The sequence below is a fragment of the Hyperoodon ampullatus genome (genome assembly GCF_949752795.1).
Source record: "Hyperoodon ampullatus genome assembly, chromosome: 13".
Lineage (NCBI taxonomy): Eukaryota > Metazoa > Chordata > Mammalia > Artiodactyla > Ziphiidae > Hyperoodon > Hyperoodon ampullatus.
In genome coordinates this window covers 32917196-32932767 of record NC_136926.1, presented here as the reverse complement: position 1 = coordinate 32932767, position 15572 = coordinate 32917196, and the positions used below count along the sequence as shown (strand labels likewise).

The window sequence follows — 15572 nt, the reverse complement described above, 5'->3', positions numbered from 1 at the left end:
AAATCCAAAAAAAGGGGATATGGGTATACATATAGCTGATTCACTTTGCTGTACAGTAGAAACTAACACAACATTGTAAAGTAACTATACTCCAACAAAATTTTAAAAAAACATTTTCAATTTGGGGAAAAAAGTAATGGTATCTATTTCACAGAATTGTCATTAGCATCAACTCACATAATGTGGGTGTAAAACACTGAGTCAACTGTATAATGCTATATGAATGTCAGTTGCTTTAATGTTTTAATTATAAATAGAACTAAGTAAAATTTTAAAAGGCTATAAGTACCATGAAAGCAAGTGCTTAAAGATGAAGAAATTGTCTTTCTTCAGTTCTGTTGTACTATACCATGTTTTTACTTCTTGACTTTGATTGGAATAGACAATTCATTGACAGTTTACAAAACTCAAAATACTGGAAGGGGAAAAACTATAGAATAAAAGTTGACCATCTCTGACTTCCCCTCCTGAAGACAAGTAATGTCACCAATGACACATGTGTGTACACAGGAACACACAGATACATATATGTCCAGAGAGGCACTATGACATACAAGCAAATATGAATATATGGTCTTCCCCCCTTTTTTTACATGAATGATAACATACTTGAAACACTGTCCTGCATCCTCTTTAATGACTTATGAAATCATGGTGATTATTCCACATCAATCCACAAGCCTTCTTCTTTGCTTCTTCTGCATGATATTCCATAGACACACTGAAACTTATTTAAGTATTCCCGTATCATCGAACAGCTAGATTGTGTCCAATATTTTGCTATTAAAGTTTATGCATCGGTGAATAAACATGTTCATATGTCATTTCTCACAAATGAAGTCTATTTGAAGGATAAAGTTATAGATGTGGAATTGTTGGGTCAGAGTGCATATGCATTTTATAATTTGATAAATATTGCCAAAATGTTATCCATAAAGATTGTACCAGTTTACACTTCCAACAGCAGTATATGCTTGTTTTCTCAATGTTAATCCTAAAGACTAAATGTTTTTTATTTAGGTTATAAGCCCCAAGACTTCAAAGGTACTACAAAAATCACCCTCTACAAGAAGAATGGTAAGAAAACAAATCATTTCCTTTCCTCCCTAATTATTAACTCCTTACACAGTATTCTTTGGCTCTATCCACCTTATCTGTATATAATTTTGCTCATGATACACCTTCAAACTTGACATTTTCAGTGTAGCACATGAAGGAATGTATAAGGACTCAACTAATTGATGACTCAGAATTTGTGGTTAGACATTCTGTTCACAAGAGTGAATACTCTGGAAAGTTAGAGGGAAAATGTGATCATTATAACTGGCTCAGTGATATCAGGAGTGTGAAATTTATCTTAAGAGGCTTCTGTGGAGCTGGCAGGGGAGGGACGTGAGATGCCCACAGGAGTGTTTTGGGAGGGTGCTTTTGACTGCAGTGAACCAGGGGCTCCCTGCCCGCTCCCAGCTCTAAACCACTCACTGCCATTCCCTGGCATGCTCTCCTGCTTCTCGCAGGTAATAGGAGGAAAGTACTGTTAGAACTGACCCTTAAAAAGTAGTTTCCTAGTGCTGCAGTAACAATACCAGGGTGGATTAAAACAATAGAAATTTACTCTCTCACAGTTCTGGAGGCTAAAACTCCGAAATCAAGGTGTTGATTCAGTTGGTTCCTTCTGAAGGTCGTGAAAGGAGGATGTGTTTCTGACATCATTCTTAGCTTTGGGTGACGCCGGGAGTCCTTGGCCTTCCTCAGCCTACAGATGATGCATCACTCCAATCTCTGCTTCCATCTTTGTATGGCATTCACCCTGTGTGTGTGTGTGTGTCTGTGTGTGTCTGTGTGTGTCTGTGTGTGTGTCTTCTCCTGTTATGTGGACACCAATCACATTGGATTAAGGGCACACCGTGCTCCAATTTGACCTCGTCTTAGCTAATTCCATTTGCAATGACTCTATTTCCAAAAAAGGTCATATTCTGAGGTCCTGGGCTTAGGACTTCAACATATTTGGCAGGGGGCGGGAGGGAGGACACAGTTCAATCCATAACACATTTCTTCTAGGGGATACACTGAGTCAATTCACATAAAACTACACCAACAGTATCGTCCCTTGAGAACATACAGATTTAAAACAATTACCTGAAGACTAGCCAGATCCTCAAATAGAAATTTATTTCTGCTTATCTCTAAATAGAGAATTAATTTTTAAAACATTCAAGATTTTGAAACAAAAGGAATTTTCCATTCAATTCTAACAAAAGAGACTTTATTGTTAATTAGACAGCACCATTCTTTGAATATTTCATTTAGATGAGAGCTCTGAGGTCCCCAAGCCAATCAGAGCACCTGAAAGCAGGGACACTCTTCCCCAACAGCTGTCCACACTCCATTCTTCACAGTGTTAATAGGACACTTTGAGAGAGCAAGTTTGGTGCCCATCTAGAATTCACTTTGGAGTGACCATTCATTGCTACTGACTGAAGAAAAAGGATATTTGAAAGGCCACATTTTTCAATTAGATCATTAAATTTTTCAGGTTGATCTTCTTAAAATAAATTGAAATACAGAATCCTACTTCAAGTAGGCTTATTTAGGACATCGTTCAAGAAAATGTACTGATAAAAACATTAGATTTTTGTCACAACCCAGTTTTTTTTTTAACATCTTTATTGGAGTATAATTGCTTTACAGTGGTGTGTTAGTTTCTGCTGTATAACAAAATGAATCAGCTGTATGCATACATATATCCCCATACCCCCTCCCTCTTGCGTCTCCCTCCCACCCTCCCTATCCCACCCCTCTAGGTGGTCACAAAGCACCGAGCTGATCTCCCTGTGCTATGCGGCTGCTTCCCACTAGCTATCTATTTTACATTTAGTAGTGTGTATATGTCAGTGCTACTCTCTCACTTCATCCCCTCCCCATGTCAAGTCCATTCTCTACGTCTGCGTCTTTATTCCTGTCCTGCCCCTAGGTTCATCAGAACCATTTTTTTTTTTAGATTCCATATATATGTGTTAGCATATGGTATTTGTTTATCTCTTTCTGACTTACTTCACTCTGTATGACAGTCTCTAGGTCCATCCACCTCACTACAAATAACTCAATTTCGTTTCTTTTTATGGCCGAATAATATTCCATTGTATATATGTGCCACATCTTCTTTATCTATTCATCTGTCAGTGGACACTTAGGTTGCTTCCATGTCCTGGCTATTGTAAATAGTGCTGCAATGAACACACCCCAGTTTTCTTCCCTCATGATTTTAAGGCATTATAGTGAGACCTAAGCCTGTAACAAAAGTAAAATCCCAGATTAAGTTTAGTCATTAGTAAATCTCCTGTTAGGAAGAAAGCAGTGTTTCATTCTGGTTAAATCCTGGTCATGTTTACATGTTTCCCTAATTTGGAATGCTACTGATTTTCATGTCTCTTAAGTGTAATCATTGAGTTTAACAGAATGTACCACATGTTTCCTCCTTGGCAGTCTGACGTGCCGGAGGGAGTCATAAGGATCCACGCACCCCTTCTCTCCAAGGTGTCCATGGCCATTCAACTCAACAGTCAAACCAAAGCCAAAGACATATTGGCGAAATTTCAATATGAGAACAGGTGAGTAGAAGTGAATATGAGTCTCTGTACAGGAAGATGAACTTTTATCTGATGAGAAACTCCAGGCATTTGAAAATTTTACCTTTTTGAAAACTTAGAACCTGTTATTTTAAGGACATCACCAGTAAATGAAGAATCAAAAGTAAAGAAAGAAGTTAAGTAGACCATAGAATTATCAGTATCAAAAGGTTTTTTTCAAGGAATTTCTACAATTGGGATTCTTAAATAGGTATCTTCTGTCCCGGTGTCTTCATTTACTCAATCGGTTTTACTTTTTATTTGAATAAAAAAATTAGCAAGTTAGTTTTGTAGCTATCTTGATAGATTTCTAGGAATATCATTATTCCAGGCTCCACTGGGCTTTAACATGACTATATCAAGTAGAGTTTATGTAGCTGAGTGAACATCATAGCTGTTGGTCTCCCTAAAAGCTACTACCAATAAACCTTAGGATCAGAGTGATGTTGACAAAATATTTTTTGCATATCTGCCTTAAGTCACCTTAAAGAGCATAAATCATGATAATTTTTGTCCAGGCATACTTATTCAGGGATAAACATTTACCCTGGGTTTTTTTTAAAAGATGAGAAGCACTAGTTTAAATCTAACCATGATAAAGCAGGTACCATTTGATGGTCTGTAGTACAACTGATGGATATCCTTTAAAAGCAGCTTTCCGGGGGCCTCCCTGGTGGCGCAGTGGTTGAGAGTCCGCCTGCCGATGCAGGGGATACGGGTTCGTGCCCCGATCCGGGAGGATCCCATATGCCGCGGAGCGGCTGGGCCCGTGAGCCATGGCCGCTGAGCCTGCGCGTCCGGAGCCTGTGCTCCGCAACGGGAGAGGCCACAACAGTGAGAGGCCCGCGTACCGCAAAAAAAAAAAAAAAAAAAAAAAGCAGCTTTCCGATCATATTGAAAAGGAGTAGCCATGTTGAGCAAAAAAAGGTTACATATTGCAGGGACTCCATTTATATAACATTTTTGAAATGACAAAATTTTAGAAATGCAGGGTAGGTGAGTGATTGCCAGAGGTTGAAGAGAGTGATCATGGAAACTGGTATTGCCTCAATACCAAAACCAGACCAAAATAATACAAAACAAACACTACAGACTAATATCTGTCTTGAACTTAGATACAAAAGCCCTCAACAAATCCAATCCAAAGTATATTAAAAGAATTATACCTAGAACAAGTGGGATTTAGTTCAGGTATGCAAGATTAGTTTAACATTCAAAAATCAATTACTGTAATCCATCATATCAATTGGAGAAAAATCATATGATCATGTTAAATGATACAGAAAAAGCATTTGACAAAATTCATCACCAATTCATGATAAAAACTCAGCAAATTTAGGAAGAGAGGAGATCTTTTGCAACTGGATAAAACTTTTAGAAAATAACATAGGAGAAAACCTTTGTGATACAGGACTAGTGAAGAATTTTCTTAAACTTGACATCGTATGGCTCATACGAAACAAAAACTGGTAAATTGGACTTCATCAAGATTGAAAACTTATACACTGAAAGACCCTGTTTAAAAGATGAAAAGACAAGCTAAAGACTTGGAGAAAATATTTATAAAGTACATATCCAACGAAGGACTAGTATCTAGAATTTATAAAGAACACTCAAAACTCAACAGTGCAGAAACAAACAATCCAATTTGAAAATGGGCAAAAGACATGAACAGAAGAGGATATACAAATGACAAATATGCACATGGAAAGATGTTCAGTATTCTTAACCATTAGGGAAATACAAAACCACAATGGCATATTAAACACATATGAAAATGGTTAAAAAGTAATAATAATGACAACACCAAGTACAGGTGAAGATACAAAAAAACTGAATTACTCATACATTGGTGGTGGGAATGTAAAATGGTCTAGTCACTCTGTAGAACAGTTTGACAGTTTCTTATAAAATTGAATATGCAACTGTTGTGTGATGCGGCATTCACACTCCTGGGCATTTATCACAAAGAAATGAAGATTATGTTTACACAGAAACCTGTACACAAATTCTTATAGCAGCTTTATTTATAATAGTCGAAAACTGGAAAAAACAAACCCGTGTTCTTCAACAGGTAAATGACTGAACAGGCCGTGGTCCATCCATATCACAGTGTGCTACGCAGTCGTAACAATGCAGCAGCCTGGGTGAATCTCCAGGGATCTATGCTGACTGAAAAAAAAAAAGCCAATACAAAAATGTTCCATACTGTGTGTTTCCATTTATATAACATTTCTATAAATGACAAGTTTATAGAAATGTAGAATCCAGGGATAAGGGGTGGAGGATGAGGACAGGGAGAGGGAGGTGGGTGTGGCTACAAGGAGAACAAGAGGAGTCTTGTGGGGAAGGAAATGTTCTGTACCTTGACTGAATCCATGTGGCGCTTCTGGTTGTGACATCACACTAGGGTATTGGAAGATTGTACTACTGGGGAAACTAGGTAAAGAGTACACAAGGATGTGTCTGTATATTTTCTTATAACCACGTGCAAATCTACAACTATCTCAAATAAAGTGTTTAATGAAACAAAGGGGGTGCACATCCTTCTCCCTCACAGCAGAGAGCCGAAGACCATCTTTTTGAGTAACCAAGCTGACAGTTCTAGTGGGCAGGAGCTCAGCAATGGTCTTTCCAGACTCTTCTGCCCCGGCAGCCTAGTCTGGGGTGGAAGATTAAAATTGGGCAATTATTTTCTCTGACTTGCTTTCATTATAGGGCAGAGACATGCAACAAAGTTAACGTTAGTTTACAAAGCACTGGGCAAGCTTAGAAATGTGCCATGGGCTGAGGAAAGAATCTCATTCAATTTTTGGCAAATACAGAAATGAAACCTGATGGCTTTTGAACTGAGAGTAGTGTGGCCCATGACAAGGCAATATTAAACATCCAGCTGTTTGGCCAGCCTTGATGTGTCAGTAAGGTGTCCTCTCTTAAGAGGAGCTGACAGTGGTGGATGGAAGGGCTGGGGTGGCCGTGAAGCCTGGCAGCGTCCAGCTTCCTCTCTGCCTCAGATGCTTGTCTGTGTCAAACAAACAAAAAAAAGATTTTATCATCACTTCAGTCATAATAATGACTTGTGTGGTGTATTTCACCCAAGGCAGAATGAATTGTTTGTTGCCATGGTTATTTAATCCACAGGTTTACCCCAGATCACAGAGGAGGGTTAGAATTATATTGCTTTCTTCTTTTCTCAGTCATGGTTCATCAGAAGGCGTTAAGATCCAGAACCAAAGGTTATATGAAATTGGAGGTAATATAGGTAAGCATTCTTTAATGTTTTTACTCCTACATTCTCTGATTACTCTAAAAGAAATACGCTGCTATTATTGTAAAAGTGTATTTACAAATTTCTTTAGATAGAAAATCAAAATCACTGTGTCAGATTTTTAAAATCTCACATAAGAACAGTATGACTTCCCTAAAATATTTTCAAAATTTAAATGTAAATAGTTCAGTCGATGTGGAGTAGATTTTTGAGTCTTTTAAATGTGACTCTGAAAGTTGGAGAGTCTGGAGATTCATGCAAACGAAAGGAGAAATTGTGGCACTTTCAGCATCACAACATCCTTTGTGTTGAACTTCCCTGCTCAGCTCTCAGTCCAGATTCATTGTTCCTATTCCCCTGAAGGGTGACAGAAAGGAATAAAAAGAAAATTCCATCCACGTGCCTCTGGGTCCTTACCTTCCTCTTGCCCCCGCTCACCGTTGGGATGAAATACCCGTGCTCCTGTTTAGGGCGCTGCCTCCCTCCTGTGGACGAGGGCTTCGTCAGTCTCCGTCCTCTCCTCTGTCATCACCTTTTCCCTCCCAACCACACCATTTCTCTCTGCATAAACAGTTTTGTAATTTTTCTCATCTCCACAATACTCTCTCTTGACCCCCTCCAAGTCTACTCCCACTTCTCTGCTCCACTTACAGCAAAAACTCCTTGGATCATTTGTGTATACTCCAGTTTCTTCCTCTCCTTCTCTCTTGAAGCCACTCCAGTCAAGCTTTACCCCTCAACACTTCACCAGAATTGCTCTTCCGTCAAGGTCACCAGAGGACTCTTCTGTTGTGAAATCCAGTGCTTCATTTTGTCTTTACAACTGCCTGGGCTGATCTTTCCCTTCTTTAAGAAAACACTCTCTTCACCTGGTTTCAAAGACCCCCTAAGCTCCTGGCTTTCCCCAGCTTCACAGGCTGCTCCTTCTGAGTCTCTTTGGCCTGTTACTTCTCATCCTCTCGACCTCGGAGCACTGGAACTTCTCTCTACACTTACCTACCATGGTGAGCTTAGTCCACCTCACCTCATTGCTCTGAAGGCACCTGGATGCTGCCATCTCTCAACATCATATGCAGACTCCCCTGGACACCAGCTTGCATATCCAGTCCCCAGCACATCTTGCCCTGGGCCTTCACATCTGCTTTGACTTTTGCCCTGGATGCTTTCCATTAGATGGTTCGCTCCTCACTCCCTTACCTCTGTCAGGTGTTCGCCGCTGTATCAGCTTCTCAGTGAGACTTTCCTGGATTGGACCCTCTTTCTGTGCCTTCCCCAGTTTCTTGTTCTCTCATGTTCTTATCACCATCAGACTTACTTTCTATCGTACTGCTTATTTGCTAGTTGCCTTTTACCACTTTTAGAACGTAAGCACCCCGAGGGCAAGTATTTTTGACTGTCTGATGCATTGCTCTAGCCTCAGCCCGTACAATAGTGCCTGGCACATAACTCAAGAAATATTTGAGAAATGAATGAATGAATCAGGCAAGCAATTAAATATTGGTAGTTTTGTTTGAGACTTTAGTATACATTTTGAACACACTGTACATAAGAATTTTCAAATGTATTTGCCCCCATGGAATGATCTTTTTGTTGTTATCAATTCCAGATCTCCTGCCCACAGGAAAATTGAAATGACCTTCCCTAAAATGAACTTGATGTTAGTGTCTAGTCCTGGTCAAGTTTCTATCTATAAAACCGTTAGAGGACATGTATTGTCATCTAAATGATTAGTGCTCATTATCATATAAATGAATTGATACCTGAAACAGGTTCTTGTCATATTTTTCTAATTGATGTAGTGAGTCTAGGGAACAATTTACTTGTGGTTAGTGTGTCTGTTTGCTCCCCAGTGTCACGTGGGATTTATTTGAAGTACTTCATAGTCAGAAAGAAGCAAAGAAAAGAGGGGAGGAAGGCTGGCTTTGCTAGGAAACTTTAAAATATTTATTTTTGGCTGAGGGAACTATACTGGCCTTATTTGAGCCTTGCAAACACACATACATGCACACATGCACACACACGCACGGAAGTGTGCACTTTTGAAAACATACTCTGATTTTTCTTTCTTTTAGGACAGCACTGCTTGGATCCAGAGGCTTATATATTGGATGTATATCATGTAAATCCCCAGGCAGAATGGGTGATTAAACCCCAACCAAGTGTTTGAAATACCCCCCAAGATGGCAGCTATCGTGTATTACATGCCAAGAAGTCCTACATTTGGTAGGGAAAAAACAAGACTGCTTTTGACATGTTTGTTCCTAGAACCCTCTTGGTGTTTCTCAGCCCAACTGGTGTCTCCCACTGGTGTCAACACAAATTGTGGAAGAGGAACTGGTTGACCATTTGAGCTGAAGCTTTCTCATGATGGTTCTTTGATAAGAGTGAAGGAAAGAGGATGTGATCCTTCCAGAAGAAAGGCCAATATAGAATATGGAACTCTAATCATTTCTAATAATTTGACTTCACAGCAGAAATGAACTTGGTCCTCTACCTGGGGATAAGAAGCACTTCTTGATGTAGCAAATGCTACCAAACACAAGAGGTGGAAAAGACTTTTTTTTTTTATACTTATGTTATATATATATATAGACCTTTTTGAACAAGGATGCCAGAAATAACAAAAATTTCTGCTCTGAAAAATAATTTAGATCTACTTTCCAAAGAGAATCAGTTTCCAGAGTCACACAAACAATGTTTATGCTCTGACTTGCTCCTGAATTGGAGGAGGAGAACCTTCTATTTAAAAACCACTGTATTGTTACGTATGCTGTACTGTATTGTGGCTGTCTGCATTCTGGTGCAAATGAACATTTCCGTATCTTGTGCTATTGAAAACTGATATTTTTAAAGCTTGTTCTCTTATGAGCACAGGTCCCCATAGTTAAGGTTAGGTTGACAAAGGCTGTTCTTGTGCTTCCATAACCTTTGGTGTAGTCAGCGGTCACAGGGCCTCTATTTCCTCATCATGATTATGGTGCTCAGTGAATAGCTTTCCATGTGCCAGGCACAGATTTCCTTTCCTCATCAAACATATCATTTTTTATATTTCACAGCTGTAGAGAATCACTTCTGCAGCCCCAGTTTTAAAACTGCAGAACTGCCTTTGTCCAACTGCTCTTTCTTCAGGAGTGCTGAAAAATACTGTTATATCCAGGTTTTATATGCTGTAAAAACAGGTTTTGTTTCTGTTCATCAATCATAGACTTGGCCAAGCACTGTGGATTAGCATCAGGCTTTAAAATCAGATGAATGTTTGGTGAGCTGAAAACTGCCTCGCTATCAAGATCCCGCGGAGCCATTTTCCAGACCTGCAGTTGGTGAGAAAGCACAATTCATGATTCTAATTGAGAGCAAATCTGAAATTTGCTGGGAGGTCGGACAGCCCTGCCTTTCATTTGGATACTGCAGTATAGTCGTTCTAGAGTTGGTTAGAAATGGGGACAGAGGTCTCATTTATCCCATGTATGTGCTTTGGATTAGAATCTACTAATTAGATTGAGATTTTGATGAATTTACACCAGTTTTAATGAGATTTAACGCCCAAATGACTCTCTCTTGCAAATCAAACAATGGACAAAGTTGCTCACCAATGCAGAATACACTTAATCTACTTACCAAGTCTCAAAACAAAATGTGATAATAATTTAAGCCTATATTATAGAAGAAATCTTTTACATGCTCATTATGCCTTGATATCTATAAAAACATAATTTATATTCAACATGTAGATAATTGCATTTCTGGCCATTAGAATTTTGTTATATTTTTATAGAAAACTCAAATATCCATTCATTTTATTTGCTTATTTGAGAATTTTTTATTTCCTTTGCCTGAAAACCCATTAGACGATAAACATGTGTTCTGTTGGTTTATATTTATTCCTGCATTTCATCAGTTTTCAATGTATGGCTAATTGACGGCATGTGAGTTTACATAATGAACTTTGAGGGTCTGAGAAAATGCTGTTATCATTTTTGCAGTTCAAACAACAGGAGTAAACATTTTACTTCATGTAGTTGCTAAGGTCCAAGACATAAGATGGCTGTAATTTATGCCCACATACATGGAAGAAATTCTTCAAATTAGCTGCCTTACACTTCTGTGTATATATTAAAACAATGACTGATTTTTCTCACTGAATTTCCTATCATTTAGAATATATTCTGTTGTGTTTAGAAAATTCACAGATCTATCCATTTAATTTTTTATTTGGGAATTTTTATTTCTTTTGACTGAAAACATATTAGGACAGATGCATAAGTTCTAAAGGTTTTAAGATTTACTTCATTAGTCATTAGTTTTAAATAAATGGCTAACAGATGACAGATTAAAAAAAATTAAGTTTCTGAATTTCTTATCCACTTTTGTGTGGTTTTAGATGTCAAAGGCTTAGTCCAGTCAATAACTTTAAATTAATCACTTCAGTGCATCCAAGGATGTGTGACAACTTTCAAATAACTATATGATATGGAAGCCCATGTCAATACCAATACCATTGGATATAACCTGAATTCTTAGTCATCAAGTTAACAAACTGATTAGAGAAGAATTTCCAGTAGACACACAAACTAATTTTTGTGTGGTTAAAGAAGTTCTTTTTACTAATTGTTACTTTTCTTTTTTTTACTAATCTTATTCTTAATGAATAATTTTATTCTTAATGAATAAACAAACCCCTACAATTAAAACTCAAAATTGCCGGTCACCTAAGTGTTGAAAAAACTGTCTTTGCCTTATGAAGAGTTGTTTTTTAAAATAGTTACAGTAATCTGTAAAAGTGAATAGTGTAAAAGCAAACATGAATAGCATATCTGCAAACAAAAGAAGAGTCAGATACTGGGCTTCTAAATTCTTTTCTTGATAGCTTCCCACCTCATCTCTTCCCAAGCGCTCTTGGTGTACAGTTAGGAAAATTATATCTACGAAAACATTAGAGAAAGTTAACGTTTTAGGAACAATTATTCAGAAAAAAAACCCCTAGAACAGGCTCATTCTTTCCTCCATTCTACAAAAGAAGATCCCTTTGCTAAACAGCTCACTTGGGGATATGATTCTTGGAGTCATTGAACAATGAGTTTAGTGAGTTCAAGGAGTGACCTTTGAACAAACTGGAATACTAATCTCTTTGCAATGTATATACAATATAAACTACCTCACTTGTCTTTCTTGGGAGAAAAAAATAACGGACGTTAACAATTTTTGTTACAAACTGTTCCTGAATCTTATTATTTAAGTCACTTCAGTTAGTTTTCAGTGTACATTTAATAATATACATTTAATGATGTAAAATATTGTTAGCAAAAGCTTTAAAACCAAATACTCTGTAACTATGATGTGTGGTGTAGACGCTGAGAGAATCCGTGTCCCTTAGTCATTGTCTTGTGTGTTTAACTGTGCTGAGTCACAGGTTTTCAAATGTGGGAATTCACTTCTTCTTCTTTCATGCATTTTCAACCGCTTTCCCCACATTGCACTTGACTGAAAGTAGCGTGAGATTAAACTTCTTTCTATCAAGCATATTTCAACTGTTTTTCGTAAATGTATCACATGTCTGAAAGGAACATACATTACGGGATTGAATAGTTTCTGTTTTCTGACAGGCACTTTCAACTTTTTTTTTTCCATAAGTATGTCACTTAATAAAAAATAATATGACATGGATTAAAATGTTTCTTTCAAACATTTTCAACAGTTGTACACACACACACACACACACACATACACACACCTTAATTTAAAAATAACATCTTTTCTTTTAGGCATTTTCCAACTTTTCTAAAACAATGTGCTTTGATTGAAAAATCATATTGTCACTAGGTTGCCAATTTTTTATGTTGTCTCCCATCTCAAAAGTTATTGTTCTTTCATCCCATCAGTTTCATTGTTAAGTATAATATGTATGTTGCATTTTATCCATAAAAATAAAGAGGAAAAAACTAAAAACATTATCATGAGAATTCTTATATTCAACTAGTCTGAGGTTACCATGGTGCTGGTGAAAGAAAAGGAGCTTTAAATTCAAAAGGTTTGTGTCTGAGCCCAGTCTCTGTCACCTACTAGCCAGATGGTGGTCTTGTGCAAAAATCACGAGGCACTAGGGTAATGGTGGATGTTTGTGCAAAAACTATTTACTAAACTTGTTTGAGTTGGTGCTTTTTAATCTGCGCTTTAAAAAAAAAAAAAAAGAATCTTTTCAATAGATACAGAAAAGGCATTTGGCAAATTCAGTACTCATTCATGATTTTTTTACTGTATAACAAAGCAAGGAAAAGAAATAATAAAAGGCATAAGATTAGAAAAGAAGAAATAAAATAGTCTCCATTTGCAAATAATATGATTATTTATGTACAAAAGCCTAAGGTATCTTCAACTATTAGAACTAATAAGATAATTTAGTAAGGTCATGGAATACAAGATTATTATATAAAAATCAGTAGTATTTTTTATGCTAGCAGCAAGCCATTGGAAAATAAATTTTTAAAACTTCCATTTAGAATAGCATCAAAAAACAAAAACATACTTGTGAGTACATTTAACAAAATATATGCAAAACATGTATACTGAAAACTACTACTATACTAAAAACAAAATATTTGTGGTAGAAATGAAAGTAGCTGAGTAAATATATAGATACAGTATGTTTCTAGATGGGAAGAGGTGGGTGGAAGAGAATTGGCAAGATGTCAGTTCTCCACAAATATATCTGTAGATTCAGTGCAATCCCAGTTCATGCCACTGTTACAGGGAAGAACCAAATCTGACTACATGTTGGATCTGTTTCTTTTACTTTAACCTTTGCTTTCCGCTGCTTTTGTTCACTAAAAGGATACTGTCTATACATAATGGCCTGCCTCGGGGAACCCTGCCCCTCTGCCTGAATGTAAGTGCCTTTGTTCAGGGAAACATCCGGACCCTGTCCACCTGTGGATGGCTACAAGAAAGAAGAAATGAACACGTCCCTTCCTCGAGGCTGGCCATTCCAGGGGATGTTTGCAAAACTTACGGCCTTTTTACTTTACTTCCTCATCTCCTCCCCCTCTCTGTGCTGTGAAAGAAACTGGCATCCAAACCCGGACAAGATGGCTTTCAGAGATACTAGTCCGCCATCTTCTTGGCCTGCTGACTTTCTGAATAAAGTCGTATCCCTTGCCTCAGCACCTTGTCTCTGATTCATTGGCCTGTCATGTGGCAAGTAGAGATAGCTTGGACTTGGTAACAACACCAGTTGGTTTTTCAGGTAGAAATTGACAGATGTATATGGAAATGCAAAGGATCTAGACCATCCAAAGTAATCTTAGAAAAAAAAAAAGAGTTGGAGGACTTAGAATGAGTGATTTTTAAGGCAATATCATGCAGGATAAAGATCAATGTGTACGGGCTTCCCTGGTGGCGCAGTGGTTGAGAGTCCGCCTGCTGATGCAGGGGACGCAGGTTCGTGCCCCGGTCCGGGAAGATCCCACATGCCGCGGAGTGGCTGGGCCCGTGAGCCATGGCCACTGAGCCTGCGCTTCCAGAGCCTGTGCTCCACAACGGGAGAGGCCACAACAGTGAGAGGCCCGCGTACCGCATAAAAAAAAAAAAAAAAAACCAACAATGTGTACATCAGTGAAACAAGATAGAAAGCACAGTAATAGTTGCCCATATATATGGTCCCTTGATTTTCAACACAGGTGCCAAAGCAACCCAATGGGGAAAGAACATTGTCAACAGATGGTCCTAGAATAACTGGATATCCATGTGGAAAAGATGGAAGTTGACCCCCTCACATGATATACAGAAATTCATCCAAAATCGATCATTTTTTATTTTAAAACCTAATGCCATGAGGCTTTTCGAAGAAAACAAAGGAGAATAGCTTTGTGACTTGGGAGTAGACAAAGATTTCTTCAGAACAGAAAACAACCCTTATAAAAGAAAAAATTGATAAATCAGACTTCAATAAAATTTAAAACTCAAAGAGACCATTAGGAAATCAAATAAGCAAACCACAGGTTGAGGAAAAATATAATTGTAAAGCATATATTTGACAAAGGGCTGATATTCAGGATATATAAAGAATTCATTAATAAAAAGACAGGCAACCTAATTTTTTTTTAATGGCAGAAGATTTGAACAGACGCTTCATGAAAAAAGATACACAAATGGCCAATAAGCACGTGTAAAAATGCTCAGCATCGCGCATCACTAGGGAAATGCAAATTAAAACCACATTTCCTGTTCCATGGCTGATGAAACCGTCATTCCCAGGCCCCCAGTTAGTGGCTTTGAGGGCATGTCTGGGTTCTCTCTCCCCATGGCTCTTTTTAAAAAAGATATTTATTTATTTGGTTGTACCGGGCCTTAGTTGCAGCAGGTGGACTCCTTAGTTGTGGCATGCATGTGGAATCTAGTTCCCTGACCAGGGATTGAACCCGGGCCCCCTGCATTGGGAGTGTGGAGTCTTACCCACTGCACCACCAGGGAAGTCCCTCTCCCCTTGGCTCTTGACTATGGAGTGGGTGCTCCACTCTGCTGGCCATCCTGGAAGGTTTTCACCCTGCTTGAGCCCAGTTGCAACCTCTTCCACTACATCAACTTGGAATCCTGTTGGCTGTAACAAGTGATGAAGTACATTAGTTCAATTCCAAAGATCTCTGCAAAATGGGGTTTGACAGCAAAGCATATGAGCAGAT

At 38.2% G+C, this 15572-nt stretch overlaps 1 protein-coding gene across 1 annotated transcript in view; it reads left to right on the top strand.

Moving 5' to 3' along the window:
- ARHGAP28 (Rho GTPase activating protein 28) overlaps window positions 1–9064 on the top strand; it is a gene marked incomplete at its 3' end in the record, with an annotated part of 146383 nt that extends 137319 nt beyond the window's left edge. The window contains exons 16-19 of the mRNA XM_079717205.1: window positions 1021–1077; window positions 3487–3611; window positions 6827–6891; window positions 8970–9064. Of these exons, the coding sequence (XP_079573331.1) occupies window positions 1021–1077; window positions 3487–3611; window positions 6827–6891; window positions 8970–9064 (342 nt within the window). The remainder of the gene's footprint in view (window positions 1–1020; window positions 1078–3486; window positions 3612–6826; window positions 6892–8969) is intronic.
- Window positions 9065–15572: the final 6508 nt, after the last annotated feature.